Source organism: Dromaius novaehollandiae, chromosome 7, assembly GCF_036370855.1.
Source record: "Dromaius novaehollandiae isolate bDroNov1 chromosome 7, bDroNov1.hap1, whole genome shotgun sequence".
Classification (NCBI taxonomy): Eukaryota; Metazoa; Chordata; class Aves; order Casuariiformes; family Dromaiidae; genus Dromaius; species Dromaius novaehollandiae.
Genome location: NC_088104.1, coordinates 23,586,453 through 23,605,893, shown reverse-complemented (window position 1 = coordinate 23,605,893; position 19,441 = coordinate 23,586,453). Strand labels below are relative to the sequence as shown.

General features: G+C 39.2%; 1 protein-coding gene across 1 annotated transcript in view; it reads right to left on the bottom strand.

Moving 5' to 3' along the window:
- Positions 1 to 10,103: 10,103 nt before the first annotated feature.
- Positions 10,104 to 19,441, bottom strand: part of MYO3B (myosin IIIB) — a 223,968-nt gene continuing 214,630 nt past the window's right edge. The window contains exons 35-37 of the mRNA XM_064514931.1: positions 13,108 to 13,214; positions 12,687 to 12,733; positions 10,104 to 11,395 (exon numbers count right to left, since the gene is read on the bottom strand). Of these exons, the coding sequence (XP_064371001.1) occupies positions 11,260 to 11,395; positions 12,687 to 12,733; positions 13,108 to 13,214 (290 nt within the window). The 3' untranslated portion in view covers positions 10,104 to 11,259. The remainder of the gene's footprint in view (positions 11,396 to 12,686; positions 12,734 to 13,107; positions 13,215 to 19,441) is intronic.

Sequence of the window (19,441 nt, the reverse complement as noted above, 5' to 3'; positions counted from 1 at the left end):
TCCTGACAGGAAATATTCTTTCTTAGGGTTACAATAAATTTTTAAAAGATAATAATAGTAATGATTTTAATGGTTTTAAAGCCTGATTCCTTGTAGTACTGCAGGCCTAGAAAAAAGAAATGTTACTTTGAACCACCAAAAAGGAAAGATTTTCTATGATTTCCGACAGGGGAGCCAGATCCCAAGATATTGGATTTTAATGTCATGGCAATTTTCTGTTGTAGAAAAGCCAATATCTAAGAATTCGGCATCTGAAAAATTTTATTTCCTTTGTTTTTGGAATTCCAGTTACTAGTCCATTCAGGGTTTACATTCTAAAAACTTTTATTTGGATGCAGGGTAACTGTACCATTTGCCTCTTCCAGAAGCTTCCCAAGCATCTGAGAGAGGTTTTCTAACATCTTAGAGGCCATCAAGGTGATTTAAGGCCTTATCACAGCACATGATGAGGATAATCTTCAAAACTTACTCAAGGTTGTCTCCTCTGTGAAGCCTAACAGTTTATTTCTTCTATTCTCTCAAGCAGTTTCCTCTCCTTTCTTTTTATTGTCTCACCATTATTTTATACTCCACAGTCCCTGAGTCCATTAATTTTTCCCTTCATCAAAGATCATCACTACTTCTCTGTTCATATCTATCCCTCAAAATTCCTCCTCCAAGTGTCACCTCAGAAATTGGATACAACAGAGATTAGCACGGTAGGAAGCCGCGGGGTAAAACATGAAGGGTTTGCCCTCTCAGAAATTACAAATTACGTGCTCTCTGGTTGGTTCTGTGGAGCAGTTGGAAGGAGCAGCGAAGCTGGCACCTTCTCACCACACAGTGGCAGAGACCATGAAGTATCCACCTCTAATTCTTTGTGACACAAAAGAAGATAGGAGAGAGAAAAACCACGGCCACTTCAATCTTCAGTTCCCCCTTCCAGCGAGAGCATGATGACAGGGATGTTCCCAGCGTGTTGTGGCTGAACAGAGCACAGAACAAAAGCATGGGGGTATCTGCAGTGCTGAATATTCCCCAAAGAATACCTAATAGTCCTCAGAGTGTCAGTCTATAGCTCAAAAATACTTCAAAATAAGGAAAAGTAGCCTTTAACCTAGTCAAATCAATACCTGTCATAAACACTACATTTCCTTTAAAAATTTGTATCACTGTACTTTTAGCTTGTCAGCAACATTTTCAAGTACTGAGTGTATTTTTCTTATTATCAAAGCAAAGAAATATTTATATCCTCAGGACTTCCATCTGCAAATGAAAAATAATCATTTTCAGAACATAAGCCATAAATGAATCAGCAACTGGAATTTCTTTCTGAAAACACTATACTGAGCTACTAACAAGTTTGTAATAGAGACAGCTCTTTCAAGTTGCCTATACCTAGTGGCTTAATGACGGGTGCACTCACTCTTAAACTTTACTGTTGCAAAGGGGGCCCAAAGCGTCTGTCTCTTTTGCACTTTACCTTCTATTTTCTTCATAATTGCAGATATACTCTGAAAATCATTAGGAATTTCCAGCTCAAGTGAAAAATATGCAGAAGATCGAAGTTCAACAAAGGTAGCAGTTTTTAACAATCTCTGGCAAACACAAACAACACAGCTGACAGCTGAACGTTACAAATGGGGCCTCATAAACAGGGCTCAACAATTTTGTTTAAGATCACAAGTTCCCAACACTTGAGCCACAAAAGAAAGTCCATTAGCTGCTATAAAAGCAAAATTGGTAGGTCTTTGTGATTCAGCGGAGGGCCTGAAAGGCACACACAAGCTGACACACACCAATACACCGGAGCATAGTATAAATTCTTTAATTTAAATAATTCCCACTCTTTTTTCTTCCTCTCACTAATATGAAATCATGTTTCATTTAAATGTAAAAACATTTTTCTGCTCTACAGTAATCATGTTCATGTTTCTTTCAGGTTTAGCTCCAGTTATGCTGTTTACATAGCATCCAGTATCATTTTGTATTGAGAAAAAAAAAGATCTGTAGCTAGTTTTGTCCCACTGTTGTTCTCTCTAATCTTTTGTTCGATGTATGGAAAGATGCTAACCTTTCTGGGCTATCTTAACCACAGTGATCTGGGAGCAAAGCGAATGAGATTTAGTAGATATGCTTCTGTTATCATTATTAAACTTCATATGCTTTGCTATGTAGGCAACGCGTTTTATTTCTCTTAACTTGAAAGAGGTTTCTGTCTTATTGTTGCAATTTATTAAGGGCAAACAATCTAGGACTTAAAATAGGCCTGTAGGCAGAACAAAGCCCTTGTCAAATGGAAGGGTTGGCTGCTCAGCTGGGTAGCATGTAAATGTGCAAAAAGAACTGTTCTGTTCAAAGACACTAGACATGCTTTTTAAATAAAACATCTCATATAATTGAGAGTTGTCATTTAAGTGTTGTGCTGTAAATGTTCATTTAAAAATAAATTAATTTAACTGAAGAAGTAGAGTTGTAGGGTAATTTTGTAAACTCTCATATTATAATAAGCAAAACCCCACATTTTGCTGAGGTTTTTATCAGAGCCTGAACATTGTATGTTCCTAAAACAGCAGTTTATCATCATTTTAGATCACTGTGTCATGCAAGTTAGGATTAGTTCACTGACTGCTGTATTCACCTAGGCAGACTGTGTAAACTTTATCTTATCACAGACATATTCTTGGTTTTGTTTTCAATATAAGGGGTCATTTTGCCTGTAACTTTGACACATTACGGTGTCTCAAAAACTATGACAATTTCTCACTCAGCAGCTCATTTAAAATTTCTCATTATGTGCCTCCTTTGCAAGAGCTAAAATTAAAATGACAGATAAAGATAACAACATAATAGGCATTTTTCATGCACTGGTCCACTTGGGCACAGTTAGTTCTTTTTTCCTCTTCTGTTGAAATGGATAATCAGGACAGTATCATCAATTAGATTTTTCAGTTTAACTTTTCATAATGTTTCCAGATTTCACTATTTGGCAAAGACAATTGGGACAGATTTCTTTATTTTTTCCTCTGGCCTAAAACTCAAAACCCCCCACTTCCCAAACTGTTACCACCGAAGAGTTTATTAAATGGCTGAAAAAGACAGCTGGTCCCACCATCTGTTAAAAATTTTCAGGGGCCAAATGAAACAGGTTACACCTTTAGCCATGCCAAGTCTTCCAATACCCCCTCCCTCTCACAGCCTGTGGAGGGCTAATCTGAATTTCACGCTCTGATTTTGCTATTGCTAATGTCTGAGCTTCTTATGTGCCCTTCTCGTAGTTGCTTATATTACTTCTGCTGCAGTAACAAAAGCTACCCTCTCCTTTCAGCAAGCTCATTTGCAATCAACAGAATCCTGGCTCTATAGTCGCCTTTACAATAAGATACTGTACCTTGAAGGAAACCCACAGAGAACCTAATATCTGACTTTCTGAAGCAACAGAGAAAACCAGGGGTACATTTCTGTTGTTTTGCAGCCACTTTTCTATAAATGCTAATGGAAGCAATTCAGATGTGCCAACAAAGACAGAATCTGCAACACACTGCAGGTGTGAGGGGGCTGAAACAAAAGGGATGCTAACCCTAATGGTATTTCTTGTCATTAACAATTCTTTGATGTTCATACTCGAGGCTCTCTTTTATCTTGTAGTTTTTCAGCCATCTTTGCTAACATGCAGTGCAACTAAATCTTTTTTCCCTAACCTTTAAAGACATCTGCAAAATGTTTATGCTAAGTTAGTTTCCATAGCATCTTTCTGTAACACACAGTGAAGTAAAATGAAATAAAGCTTGCAAGGTTATTATTAAAACATTAGTAAGTTCCTATCATTAAGTTAAAGGAGCAGATCAATAAAAAGCAGCTCTTAATGTTACTTTAATAAGGACGAGTTTCTTGTAGCAGGACTGTGGATTAACTTCAGTGCAGTGTAACGGAAGTGGTGTTCATAATATAGCTGCTCTGTTGATAAGAAACAGTTTGTTTCACTTGCACTTATTAAAAAAAGAATTACAAATATTTCAATTGTAAGAGATCAGTAAGTTCCTATATTAAAAAGCTGCTCACAATAAAATATATTTAAGGACACCTTAATTTCCCATAAGAGATTTCTCTACCACTAAGTGGGCAATGGCATTCAGTCAAGACGCTGTAGGTGGAGTTTCTCCATATCCATCTGTCTTTCTGTGACTTACAGATGGAAAAACGCTGTGTCTTTTAAAATGTTCAGCTCAGTAGGACGACAGTAAAATGAAATGAACAATCAAGGCACAGAAGATGCCAGTCTGAACTACTGCACAGCACTACCAGCAGACCCAGCATTTTGCTCTCATCCCATCGGTCATGTCCTGTTAGATCACATCCCATTTTATCACAGTCTGTTGCATTACTGTTGCAGCATGCTGGAATGTTAAATGAGTAACATAATCAATCAAAGCCAATTTCCAATTGCAATTCAGCTGTAAATCTGCACTGAGTTCAAAATGCTAGAGATGACTGTAATAGAAGTTATCAAAAGATATGAGTTTTATGAAATCTCTCATTTTTTCTTTCAAAACTTCATGTCTAGCAGATCAATTTAATCAAATAAATTATTTCTCTGTCTGCATTTAGTATAGCACATATCTTTGGACTCAGATGTACATTTCCATCACACTAATCCTATATATATCAACAATATAAAGAACAGTGGCTACATTCACACTTCTTTTCTTTTACAGCTTATTTTTATCTTGAGGCATAAAGGCAAGCTAATAACAGTGTAGTTAATATATTGTCTTGTCCCAAGTTTCATCTGTATGAGGTGGTAGACTGAACTGCCTCTCATTTCATCTACAGCATTCAGCAGTCTTAGAAATTTGTACGGGAATTAGGGATCTCACATTATCAGCAATTTTCTCAAATTAATAGATAACTCTTTATTGTTTGTCCTGTGGCAGCACTGAGGAGTGCTCTTTCCTGGGGTGGTAGAAATTACAAAACTAAAAGTTTCTGTTTCAAAGACGTTGTGATCTCAGTAAGAGAGAGGCTGTCAAAGAAGGCTCTATATAATCTCTCCAGGCGCATTAACTGTGTACATTTGCTGCTTATGACAGGGAGCAGCAGTAACAACAAAAGGCCCTGAATAAAGTATGTCAGGCGACACTGTGAAAACGGCACCTCTACACCCCGCTTCCCTGGCTGCGCGACTGCAGTGCAGCGCTTGCATGCTGCCTCGTCCCAGAGGCACACCAGCGCTGCATCCAGCACCGAGCCCTGAGAGGATCCCAGCGCCCCGCTGCCCCCGTCCTCGCCTCCCCCAGGCCCACCGGCAGCGGGCCCCAGACCTGCTACTCCAATTTTAGACCGTGGACGCTTGCTAGGATCAAGAATACAGTAATTCTGGGACAGAGGCCAGGGAGTCCTCCCTCCCTCCCTCCCTCCCTCCCTCTCGGCACTGTACTCCAGCCCAGGGCACTGCGTCCATTCCTCGTTGTGGCCACATTAGCTCCACTGAGCGACTGAGATGAGACTTGCGAGCTTAATTTTCACTGGGGATGGGTCACAAACGGGGACTTGGGTCTTTTGCAGGAAAATGCCAACAAGTTGGCCTACCTACTTTCCATCTCCATTTGCCAACTGTCTTACAAAACACGATTTAAACTGTGGAAAAATAATCTCTCTCTGCAACTTAATTAAAAAAATAGGCCTGTCCAGAAGAGTAAAGGAATTTAATGTATTACTGGTCTGATCCATAATATGTAATCTTGTTTCTGGAAACATAACTCCAAGATGTTTTTCCCACCTGTCTGCTCCTACAGCCTTCAGCATTACAGTGCATGAATGCTACAATAAACTTGCCCCTGATAACACAGACTATGTATAGATTTATTGTTCTGACACATGTAATAAAATATTTTCCAATAATTCTCAAGAAGCCCACTAAGGTGAGTCATGGCAGCAGCCGGCGTTTGAAGGCACAGAGCGCCACGACTGTGAACTGTGGGCCTCCTCCCTTGCCGGTTCCCGTGGCCAGCACCCAGGAGACCCAGCGCCTCTCCCTGCCTCGCGCCACCTCCAGCCCCGGCCTGCAGGCCGGCGCCCCAGCCTCGGGTTTGCCCAGCCTCCCGCGCCACGTTCGTCAGTCTGCGAGTCCTGCTTTGCTGTTAAGCAGAGACGTTTTCTCTCAGCTGAATAATCTGCTACAACTCCTCCCAGGCTGAACAGTCTTAAAGACAAGGCACACTAACAAAACATGTTTCCAGTGCTGACAACACAACCTGACACGATTTCTAATATTTTGCTGTCACAGTTAAAAGTCGGATGGATATGTTTATTACATGCCATGTCTTGCGTATATACTGCTGCTAAAGTTACTTAACTGTTCCTTATGAGATGATACTTCTGTGCCATTTGGCATTATTCTTAACCATATGTACTATTATGCATTTGGTTAACCAGAAGGTATTTAAAAATGCCACAGATTGTTTGTTTCCCAGAATTTTCTTTCAATTTAGAGAAAAAATTTTAAGGATGACAGAGAAGAATGTGTGTGCTGGTGTATAGACCTTACTACCACAACGTATCAGAAAAGTTAGGAACACAGTGGAATTAAAACACAATGAGACATTTGCTTGGAAGCATAGCATTTACAGTTAAACAAAATACACTAACATATATAAACAAGTATATAATTATACAAGGCTTATGCTTGTATTAGCAACTATGCTAAATGACACAAGATAACCAGTAGTTGCCTAGTATTAGGATGAAATTTTCCTTTTAGGAAGATGATCATGGAAGTATCCAGTGTGGGTGACTTTTTGTATCTGCCTCTGAAAAATCTCGTTCTGATCATTTTCATCAAAAAGAAAACCAACCTTTGATTTAACTGGACTTAGCAAACTCTATAGTTTCCTATAATTTATAGCCAAATTGTTTAAGCGCCAAAGTAGCAAGGATTCCTCGGATGGCATGATAGGGGCCACTTAAAAGACTTTCAATGGCCAAAAGCCTTTCCACCACTCTGAAAGTGTATGGGTCAGGGATGTTGCAGTGGGGGAAAACTTAAGATAGCTGCAATTTACTCAGACTCTAAGGCCCCTTTATGTTACGAGAGTGATGTAAATGTTTAAGTGAGAAGCAAATCTAAAATTGCCAAATGAAAAGGGCTAATCTCCAGAAGCTCCCTGCCTGATTCATGTTGGCACAGAGAGGAGTTTTTATGCTACCATAACTGAAAAGCAGAAATTGTCCTCAGCAGGAACCTGTTCCTAGTACCATTAAGGTCTATAGGGGAAATCTACTGAAATACCTTGTTAAGCTTCATCCTTTTCTTTCCCATTTGCTGAAAAGCATTTATTACACATTACCTAACAAATTTTCTTCTGTGTAGTTAGTTCAAAACATGACTTACATGCTTCACTTTTATAAAATATTAAGAACAGAATATGTTATGAACTATTAAGTACATTAAATACATTAATATTTCAGGAAAATATAAATGAAAATAAATAAATCAGAACAATGTTTCAGTAGTATCAAAACCAAATGAGAAAATCTAAACAATTCACGTTGATATGCTCCTACTGACCTTGATAATCAAACTGACATGTCTCCTGTACTCCTTCTCCCTGTTTCTTATGACATGCTACTCATCTATCCTTGGATCTGTCCGTTTAAAATCCATTTTGTTTTTGCGTCTTTAACTGTTATCCATTCTACCAACTAGCCATCAGCAGCACAATGCTTTACTCAGGGCCAGTGCGAGACTTTTTATTGCTCCACGCAGACAAAAATTGCTGCTCATCCTTTGCTCCTCAGTCTGAGCCAGTTCTTACCACTGGAGCAAGGAACCTTTCCTCTGTGCTAAGTAGCAGCTCTTTGGTCTCACTGAATTCCTGCAAAGGCTGTTGAGCAGGCTGCCTCACAAAATAGTATCTTTACTGAACAACTCTACTTTTACAGCATAAATACCGTCCCCAGCTGAGCTAAATACTCTTACTGCTGTAACAGATCATCCAGCACTGACGGCCGAACATTCATGATGCCTCCAGTACAGTTGCTCAGTAAGAGCAGGTTCAGCCAAGAGAACAGCGACATCCTTTCTCACAGCGCTAAGCATGGGAAGAACTCAGAGATGCTGCCCGCGGGGAATGCTGGCGTCTCAATACACAGGATACCACATCTCCATACTTTAAGTATGCTGTGACCCCCCTTCCCACTGGATTTGACTCTGGTTAGGCCACTTAGAAAAATCTCGAGTGCCACAGTAGTAACACATCAGAATTTTGAAAGAAGCACTTCAAATTCCAAAACATTTGAGCCATCTCCCTATGCACCTCCCTATTCACTCCCTGATCAATCAATCCAAACAAATGTATCTATCAAAGTGGCAACAAAAGTTCATCTCTTCAGCCAATTTTAGTGTGGCTGCACTGATCTGCAGCAAGCTGATGATATGGCATTTAATAATAAGACTGCTCTGAAATAAAGGCATATATGTGCTCTAACATGAGAATGAGAAAAGGCCACCTCACAGGGGTTATCTGGTGAGAGTCAACTGAGGAACAAAATGAGGAAGAGGGGATAGGTTACGAAATAATATAACGCACAGACTGGCTTTGTGCACAGTTCTTAGCCAAGAAGTAGCAGGAACAAGAACACACAACTCAACCGCAGTTTTTAGACAGTAACTGTAGTATAAAAAAATTAGTGACATTAAACTCATTTGAAATTTTTTACCAGCTGTAGATAGTGGTGCTGCATGTAACAAGGAGAACATCGTATTTTACCCTTTCCATACAATTAATGAGTGCTCAAAATATGACATAAAATCTCTTTAAAGTCCACTTCCGATGACTGAGATTAATGCAAACTTAACAATTGGGAAGAAGAAAAAAAGACACCTAAGGAGTGTTTGCATTTTCCTTGTGCTTTACTATTTAATGTTCTGAAGCTGCTCTTGTTAACTCGGGGCCCCCATTCAGCAAAGCACTTAATCATGTGCTGAAATTCCATTGATTTCAGTGGGACTTAGGCTTTGGCTTAAGTGCATCACTGAATTATATATGATTTTTCACTTCACATTACTTCTACATCAAATTAATAAAACTACTCAGAGTAATGTATTAGTGTAAGGTACTCAAACTGCATTTTGGTGCTTTTGGCTTTTGGACAGGTGACATAATACCTGACTGGAAGCCTCACTACCATCTAACAGACAAAACTGATAAACTCTAACTACACATAATAATGATGTGCACTGCACTAAAAATAAAGCTTTATTTTCCCAAGTAGTTTTCGAAAAGGAGCAATAGAACCACAAAGCATCCACACCGTTAGAGTTCCCTGTGATCTATGTCAGTATAAGAATACACAAGGTCATCTGACTCCTTTCAAGATAATGTTATTTTCCAATCACATATATTGCAAATATAACTGACTAAGAGACTTTATGGATTATGAGAAAGAAAGAAAAAGTTGCATGTTATTTTTCATGGATGCAGCATAATAAATACTCATTCTTCTTACATTTTGATGAAATGTAAAGAAACTGATCTGCATGCATGCATCTGTATCAGTTATCACTCATATCTGTGCTGTCTTTCCTAATATCATTAACTCATCTGCAGCTATTCACCAAGTCTCCCTTGTTTAAGGAGTCCTTAAACTGTAAAGGCTCTAAAGCCCACGCTCACACATGTAGCAGTGAAGAATGACTGGAAAACTTTTGTCTCTTGCAGGATTTTAGTGTTTACTTTGGATCTCGTCATGTATTAGGTGGAAAATGAGTGAAGGATTGTTCTTTTTGGAGCAGCTGAATCCACCTCTTGTCCTCATCTGCCTGCCTTCATTACTGTGTTTATTAGGAGGGATACAGCTTTTGCTGGAGTATCCATTTCCTTCCCCCTTCTACTTCTGAAACCCTATTCTGACTTACGGATGCTGGGACTAAACTTGCCTTTCATCTCCTATGCCATTTCCTTGTCCTGTGATCAAAAAGACACTGCCAGTGAACTCCGATAGCAAGAAATGCTGTAGCGCAAGGAACAAGTGTAAACTGCATGCCCACAAGGAAGAAGGTTTGTTAGCACAGATCTTGGTAAGCCCACTTGAGGAGAGAAAAAAACAAGCATAGTACTTAGGTCTATATTATACATGATCAAATTTAATCAGTAGGGTACCTTCAAAAAAGTCATTTTGACATAATTGATAAGGTGGTGCATATATGAAAATTTGATTTCCAAAACTTTTTAACAAGAGTTTGTATGGAAAAGAAGCAAAGAATTGTCACATATAAAAATTGTGGCTCAGAAACAGAAAGTAAAGAATATGGTGAAATAGCCAGTTTTTGTCATGGAAAGAGTTACCAGCAAAGCATCTCAGAATTCGAAAGAAAGTTACATACTGTTTCATTAAGGATTTGGACAATATCAAAAGTGAATAGAAAAATTTGCAGGTGACATTTTTTCCTGTTACATACAAGAGCGCTGTGGAAATGTAGGAATCACTGAAGCGCAAAGATACAGGTTAAGAAAGAAATGAAATACTTGCATGGACAACAAGAATATCCAATCATAATGACGGTTTAGTCACAAGGGCTCTATGAAATGGTCTGTAAAAACATCTAATGTCATTTCTAAAACTGTTTTGCTTCTTACATTTGGAATCATTTTTCGAGTTAAACTTATGGTAAACTAATACTTTATAAGAAAAACATTTATGAGGTAAATTCTGAGTCACACTTTCATCATTTGCGATTATTTTACTCTCTACATTTTTCTAGTGTTAAAAGCCATACAAAGCACAGGAAGTTATAACAGAGAATGTTTAAAATCCGTCTAATGAAATAAAAAACATTTTCACTGTGATCCCATATGATGCTTTTTAGTGCAGAGTTCTTTTAATCCAGATCAGTTCCTTGATCTTATTTTCCACACAGCTCTACCAACAGTTGTGCCAGCACAACAGAAGGGATGGCACAGGGTGGGAACAGCAGCTGGGAGGAGTGGGGACAAGGAGCCGGAACTGTGTGAGCTAACCTTGCTGCTGTAGTGATGTCTGTGACCAGTATCAACACATACAGATAGTGCTGCTCCCCTTTACTGGAATTGCTTACAAAAATTCAGCTAAATGGGGCAATTTACATCTGCAAAAACCAGGCCTAAATTAGTGAAAGGAAGTTAATATCTAGGATTATTTTTTTAATACATTATGTAAACACACACATGTACAAACTTAATTGGAAGAGATTACCAACATGAAAATACTCTTAGCAGCATTAGGCAATAGAATAAATGAAGTTCAGCTCTGAGCAAAAGACACTCCTCTTGAAGGAGAAGGAGATGGGGAATTCAAGGAGCTATCATCTTCAGGTACAGATTCAACAGCTGACAATGATTTGTAGTACTCATCCTCTCCGTCAAGCACTTTGATTCGGCTTGAAAGAAAACAAACAACATTTATTAACTTAAAAACTGAATTCTGTCAGTATCTTAAGAAATAGAAACTTCTCTGTGAATGAATACAAGAAAGGAAAAAAAGCTGTGATGATTTGATCAGAAAGATGTAGCTTTTATACATGTTCTTTACTTCTATTTTCTTATTGTTACACTCTGAATGGTTCTGAGGATCTGTGAAAGGCAATATAATCTTTCTTTTTTAGGGCGACAGAATGACAGACCAAACATTTGCATCAAATGGGTATTTCAGCTAAGCAATGTAGCTTTTTCGTTTGTGCATGTTCCATAACTACGGTATGATTTTGATAGATGGGTTGCTGTGAATATGAGCCAAAGATCACACCATCAGTTTCTGGGTAAACCCTTACAGACAGCAAGGCGCCTTCATTTTTCTGCGATGCATGGTGAGCACTGCAGTTCCATGCTAGTGTTTTTGTTCCCTAAATGAAATACAAACTTTTGTATATTAGGGGAGGGGAATCAAATAAATCAAATTTTGTACAGTCATGCAAAATTTTGGGTGTGAGACTTGACTCAAAGACCTGCTATTCACTACTTCAATCTTCAGAAGATGAATGAAAAACAGAGCATGTAATATAGAAAATTCTTGCACATAATTAGAATAGATGCTTTTGCAAGACCCAGCATCCATCAGTTCTCTCTGGCCCAGGTCATCAATCAGTGAAATATTTTGGTGACTGTAGAGCAGCCAGTTTAGCTTTTGTGAATTGTATTCAGTGATTTCTACCTATTTCCAAGTGATAACTGCTTATATGAAAATGGGAACTGACTGCCGGCCTCAGCCAAAGAGTAGCAGCAACTCCCGCTGGGGCAGAGCAGCCCCTCTGTCAGCTCCTAGAACATGCTCCCCGAGGAGGACTGAAGCACACTGCCAGCGCGGTGCTGGAAAGCTTGCAGGGCTTCCATCCACGTTCTAGGTGAGAGGACCTCAGTTTTAAAACCCTTCATCTGGCACCTATCACTAGCACTAAATACATTTAAAAACATACAGAAGGATAATTTTGCTTTTGTAGTAGTATTTTGAGAGAGCTGGGGAGCATATTTTGGTAGAATCAGTTCTAGTGTCTGCAGACAGCAGTACACACAAGTTTTATATTTGCTTCTGTAGAAAACGTCCTATGTCAATGCATAGAGATATGTTAATTGTTTATTTTTAGAAACCTCTCTAGAAAGTTTTGCATATTCTGTAATATCACAAAGGACTTCTTCTGTTTACAGTTGCTTAGAACTAAGAAGATAGATATTTACCCAAGTTTTCTTGGCTTCCTCTTGCTCCCTTGATATTCTAGAGTTCCCTGTGGAGAGGGCCAAGAACACACAGTCAAAGCAAAGCAGCAAGTCGTTAATTTTTAATTCAAAGTGATTTTGTGTTGAATGCAAGCAGATGCTGATAATATCAGAAGTCACAGCATAATTTTTTTGATCAAAGGGCTCAAGTGAGCCTGATGAAGCATGCATCTTGCTCGTCTTTGATAAACCACATCAATTATTCACCGTGAAGGCAGACATCCTGACATGAAAGCAACAGATAAAGAGCATAAGCACATGTTCAAGACGAGAGCAGAAGAATGTGGGGGTGGGGCTGGAGGGGCTGAAACAGGTATTAATAACAGAATTATTAACTGGAAACAAAGCCAGTAAAACAGCTTTATTGCCACTTTGAACTCACATTTAACTGGTTATAGTACATGTTGTCCTCAGGGCTATTCAGCATTTTGGGCTGCTGACATCGTCGACGAGGTGTTCTCGGCTTCTGTTCAAGACAGTTTTCTGAACCTACAGTAAGAAAACACAATTTAGTTTTAAGCTGTGCCAGGTGCAGTGAATGTCTTAACATATTTTAGTCTGTAAACAGTCCTTTCTTCTGTCCTGTTTGGTCCTGGATTTATTAGCAAATCTGTCCTATCCGAAGTAAGCACACACAAACTCGGGGATCTTTGTTTTCTGTTCTGAAACTTGGTTCCAACGAGAGTTTTTAAAGAGAACTTCATTTTTACTTTTATAACATTTTTTATTCTTCCATATAACTATATCACATAGTTCCTTATTCCTTTCACTCTTTATCTTACTATCTTCTGTTATCTAAGCAGGAAATGAGGTATATTGTGACTAGCTAGGGATATATCATCCACGAGCAGCAAAACCGTTTTTCTACAGTAGACAGTAATAAAGCCCTTTGACTGATGAGACTTAGTCTATTATCATCATTTTTATTATATAAAAAGGCTACTCTCTTGACATGGGTCTCTGTTTAATCAGAGTAATCGGACCGGTATGGAATTACGCCTTCTTAATATAATTTGTGATGTGCTGTAGACTAACAGTTGCTTAAAGTCATCTGGAAAGCAGAGTTTAAAGATGAAGGAAATATTTTAGAAGGGGTGCATTCTGAAAAGAACTAACAGCCTTTTTGTTTTCATTTGCCTATTCTTCCTATTAAGGAGAAAAGACATACTGTACCGTACTCTATTTTACCAGGTATTTTCTGTGGCACATCCTCTAGATTACCAGAATGAAATGACTACTTTCAGGGTAAATCAGAAACACTGTATTACTAAATGACAGTGTGGGGGTAATAATTCCCCCAATGTCTTCGACTTTTGTGATAACTTCGGGTTAAAAATAAAAATTATTTTAATGACAGTATGAAACAAAGAGGTTTCAGTCGCACTGAAGAAAAAATACACATCTGATTACATTTGCATCCCATATTGCATGGGAAGCTTGCTCCGATACAAAGGAGCAGCACAAAGCTCAAGCAGCACATGAGTTCCTTTAAGCACTTCAAAACTGAAGGCAACACAGCTTGTGTGGAAGCAGCGCTCTAATCTCACAAATCCATTTTTAAGATCTGGCCTTAAGCAGGAGGTAATATTACAAAGGAGGTTTATTATATACTCAGGTTCACAGGCTGCAACTATCGCACTTTTCTGCAATTACTGAGTGAGGTAGAGGAGGTGGTTTCACTTAGGCCTTTTCAGCCAGTGACTGCCTGCCTGGGACACTTTCTCTCTTTCACTGTTTTTTTCCCGCCCTCTGCAGCAAAACTGGAACGATCCTAGTTTCCTCTCAGCGTGGGACGGCAGTGTCTGTGCGGGAGAAGAGCGCTTGTCTTGCACCGACCGCCATGCGCCCTCAGAGCACCTCGGAGGGACGATGGGTTAAACGGCCACCAGGGAACTGGGTCTAAAATTCAAAAATAATTTTACAGAGAAAGGAGACCTTTTTCCAGTAAAACAAAATCACTTTCAAATCATATGCTCACATGGTTTGCTAATTATGATCTCCTAAGTTTCAGTTCTTTATACTTCTCACGTTCAGTAAACCTTTGGTTTTTTGCTTAACAGATTGTGACAGCTGAGCCCGAACCTTTGCTACTTACCTGTACAGTATAGGACCAGGTAAGGCAGGAGCTGTTTCAGAAAATATTTCTTGAGAGTCTGGGGAAATTGGGTGCTCAAGTAATATCTGTGTCTTTGGAAACTTTTTTCTGTAATATTTAGATAGGATATGGGTGAAATTTTGTTCCCTCTGAAGTCTCTGTAAGTTTTGCCAAAGACTTGCCATAACTACCTTCTACTTTCTAGATGCTTGCTCTGAAAATCATTCAAATAGGTCCTAGAGTTCTCTGTCTCAGGACAGCAGGGCCTGCCATTTTTGCCAGCAATGATTTCAGTCTCAAGGCCCAGTGAGTTCCTTTTTACTGCAGTGAAACTGGAGTAACTCTCCCAAATAATTCTCTTTTCTATTCTAGCAAGGGGCTGGTATGAATAAAGAATCAGGCCTTCAGAGTTCTGCATGCTTCCTCACACCTCTCTGCAGCTTGCCAAAAATAAATACACAGCACACAAATATTTAAAGTATTCTAATATGATGGGGTATTCTTTTATCCTTTCCCCCAAAATGCTGCTGTGGCCTTCCTGTTATTCTGCAAAATATCTATATGGGTATTCTTTGTTTCTAAAATGGCTTTTACTCATTAGAATTCTGAGAAACTAACATTTTGCTCTAGCTTTTTATCCTGACACTTAATTATTTCTGCATATTCCATGTGTGGTCTGCAGCTTGTGTCCTCCAAAGGAAGTACCCTTTCAGTGGGCCCATTTGTCTTAGTGCTTAGTAGCATACTACACGAACAGTACAAAATCTGGTAACGTTTATCATAAACTACCATATCTGGAGAAAACTGCATTAACATGTGCTCAACACTCAGCAGTTGAATACCAGTTCTAAACGGTCTTCTAAAATATTCTGCTTTGATGACAAACTTAAGGCCACCAATGGGGGAAAAAAAATCACTTGTCATTCTAGTAACAATAGCAGCAGCACCAATATCATGAACAGAGTATTGTTTATATTGCACCCCAACTGTGCCAAGAACCTCTGGTATGCCCAAACTCCTGCGTTTGCTACAAACTTGGAGACCAGATGGGAGAGCATGCACGTGCACTTCCTCCAGGCTGTCCTTCAGCAACCGTATCTGATGCCAGATATTTGCCTTTCTTTTGTCTGGAAAAGAGCTCTTCCCGTGTAACACTGAAAGCAGAAATTCCTTAGGTTACAACTTTTTATTGGTAAATTCCTTGCTACAGTGCAGAAATAACATAGAGGAGGCATGATTCTTTCTGCCAAGTGCATGAGACCAGCGGATCTGGCAATTGTACGGTAAACTGAGGTTGTGGCATCCTCCTCCTTTCTGCACTTGAACCTACAGAGGCAAACGGATGACAGCAGTGCTGACACACATGGGTGAACTGGCTGACATGGAGGCTTCCCTGAAGCTAACCCAGCACTGATGCTGCTCACAATGAAGGGGGTTAAAGACTGGCAAATGGGTGGATCTGATGGACTATAAAGTATTTATAAGTAAACACACACCGATGGAGTTTTCAGTTACTCCTCTATTACCACTACTGGTCCTCTTGTACATAAGAGCCCAAGCCAATAGACCAGTACCTTGCAGTGCTCAGCCGGATTGAAAATACGCATGTTTTCGGCTAAATGCCAAGTCAAACTTCTGAGTTACATTTTTCAAAACAGGAAATTACATAATTGGAAAATAGTGCCTCAAAGAGAGACTTGGAAATCATCACGGATGTTCTGCTGAATATGAAGTAGACTGGGTGTAAAGCAGAGGAATACTCAGCAGAAATAGGAAAATGGTGTTATTGCTGAGCGCAAAGTTATTTTAAAGAGGGTGCTGGAAACACTCTCAGAATGTTCTGAGATCAAGAATGATCCAAGAACTGGAAAACCTGCCATACAGTGAGAAATTAAGGATGACTGATCTATTTAATCTATTCAAAGGAAAGGTAAGAGATGATGTAAAGCAATTCTAAATCTCTGTAGAGAAGGAAGCTTTCTGGTGGTGGGTGGCTCTTCACCTTAGAAAACGAAGGTCTGAAGTGTCTAATGGCTAGAAGTGGAAGAAAAATTCAGACCGGAAATATGGCACATGATGAAAGCAATCAGTCAGAAGAAAAGAATATTTAGCAATATGATGGAAACTCAAATCAAGATTGGAAGCTCTTTGAAAAGATCTGTTTTGACTCAAGGTCAAAGACTTTTTACTCAAAATATGAGATAGGTCACTTCTGGCTTAATATGAATTCATTTCTCTAGTGTGATTTTTACCAAGAATCTCAATCTGCAGAAGACTTTTGTATTCAACTTTTGATTTCTGGGATACACTTTCAACTTTGAATTTCCATGCATCTCTTCTTTGCTTTATTATGGCAGATAGAAATATTTTTCTTGGATTAGCCATCACTTCCATCATGCTGACACTTTCCATGACATCTCTTGGCTTGGAGATGATTACCTCATTTCATATGCCATATCTTATCTAGATGATTTTCCTGGTTAAAAATCCATCCTTTCAATAAACTGCGAAGGACTCTTTCAGAACTCCACAAGCTTCTGAACAATAACGTTTAATGAAAGACTTTAAAAGCTCTTTACCACTCACACAAGGACTCATACATCTAGGAGTTGGGCCAGACCAATACTTTCAAAATAGTACCTGCAAGAATGCATATTTCTAATGATTTCCCATAAGGGGGATGACTTCACTGTGATGCTCAGTGACAATCTCATGCTAGATGTCCTGTTTGCCCTGCTCATCATGGTATTAAAAACTTGTGAACAGGCATTGGGAACACTCTTGAAAGGGACAGAGAATCATCAGATTTTGCTCTCTGAAATGAAGCTGAGATATTCATAAACTGTTCATGACCAAGCACTTGCTTCAGAAACCCCTTGATGCTGATAACTTTGCCAAACATCGCTAATTCTTTCTACACAGGGACTTCAGTAGAGAAAATGGTGATGAGGCAGCTACAATTGCATTTGTAACTTGTAGCTGCCATTGACTGAGTTGGTTTGATTTAAGCCTGGTGCAGCACAGAGGTGGCACTACGCCCTGGATGACATCTTACCCTCAGCAGGAACGCACAGAGGGCATCTTTGCCAACACAGCAGCACCATGAGACAGACTGCGGTATTAACTCCCTTCCTGGAGGGACTCCCTTCTGCTACAACACATATCAAAGAGTGGAGCTGGGTACTCTCATTTTCCTTCTGAAGCCACTTACACAAAGCAGGTTGGGAAGGGATTAATCTTGTCTCTTTCCTGTTACAGATGAACACAAACACGGTATCACAAGAAAGGATACTCCTTGTCTAATTACCCAGACTTTGGGAGATCTACAGTACGAGAAAGGGCAGCCTGGCAAAGGAAACGGGGCCATTTAGGCAATCATATTTATTATTAGTGGAGTAAGCACATAAAGTAGATGTATTGGTATGACCAAGAAAAATACTAAGTATGTGGCTGATTTCCAATCTATAATATCAGATGAAACATGAAAGTGCAGCCCTTAATTATAAGCAAATATTAGCACAGACTCATGGGATCTCATCATAACATCTCAAGGTCTACATTCATGAAAATTTAAGCAATGTTTAAAATCATGTTAATTTGTTCTTTGTTTGTTTCTTTTCCTGCCAGTCTAATTTATTCCAAAAGACTTTGGTTCTCAAGTCTGGATATATTGATCATGCCTATGTAAAGCATTGTTATAGCCTGGGGAGAAGACTTTTGTGGAAAAACTTGTCTTTGTTCTCCTTTGATAATTTATATGTATTCTGATGTTTTCAAGCTTTTCCAGTTTTGAATCATTTTTCAAGGCAGCAAGTTAACTTCACTTTTCCTCTTGAAGTCTTGGGCAAATGCAGAAATGACCTCACAAACAACGATAATGTACACCCTCCTCCTGGACTGGATGCTAAATGGATAATTATGTGCAGCATGTTGACTTCAAGGAACAGTTATATTTTCTTCTGTTCAGTAACAGTCTATTCAAAGAGACAACTCCAGGGGCTAGTGAGCCTGATCCCACTCATATCAGTGTTAAATGGGAGTGACTGAACTTCACTTATGTGGTAAAAAAAGCTGTAAATGATTCGGGCTTTATGACTTTAATTATTCCAACTTTATCTTAAAAAGAGAGATATACAAAGGGCACGTACTGCTGTCAGACCATGAGTGCTCATACAAACATGTTTTCCTTCCTCTCTCATTCCCATGATTCTCCACTATTTGCACACATTCACATCACACCATAAATGCAAAATTGGAGTAAAACGAAAAGCTTCCCTGAGAAGCAGAGTAAACAGGCAGGCTGTGAGACTCTGCTGAGCTCCCGCCGCGCCGGCCGGACTGCCATAGCTAGGCTAGCGAAGGCAGAACTGGCTTGCACATCTCTGTACCAAGCTGTGGTCACTATGACTGCAGTACAAGCGCACATTAAGAGATACCAGGTGCATATCACTGTCTGTTAAATGCTACCAGCCGTAAATGCATCAGAAACAAGGACAGGATAACAGCTGTAATAAACTTCCCAGAACGAGTACCGTAGATTAATGTGGTAGCTTCATTTGGGAATAACGAAAGTTACCAGATCTATACTATACACTATAAGTATTAGCTATATTACGGTAGT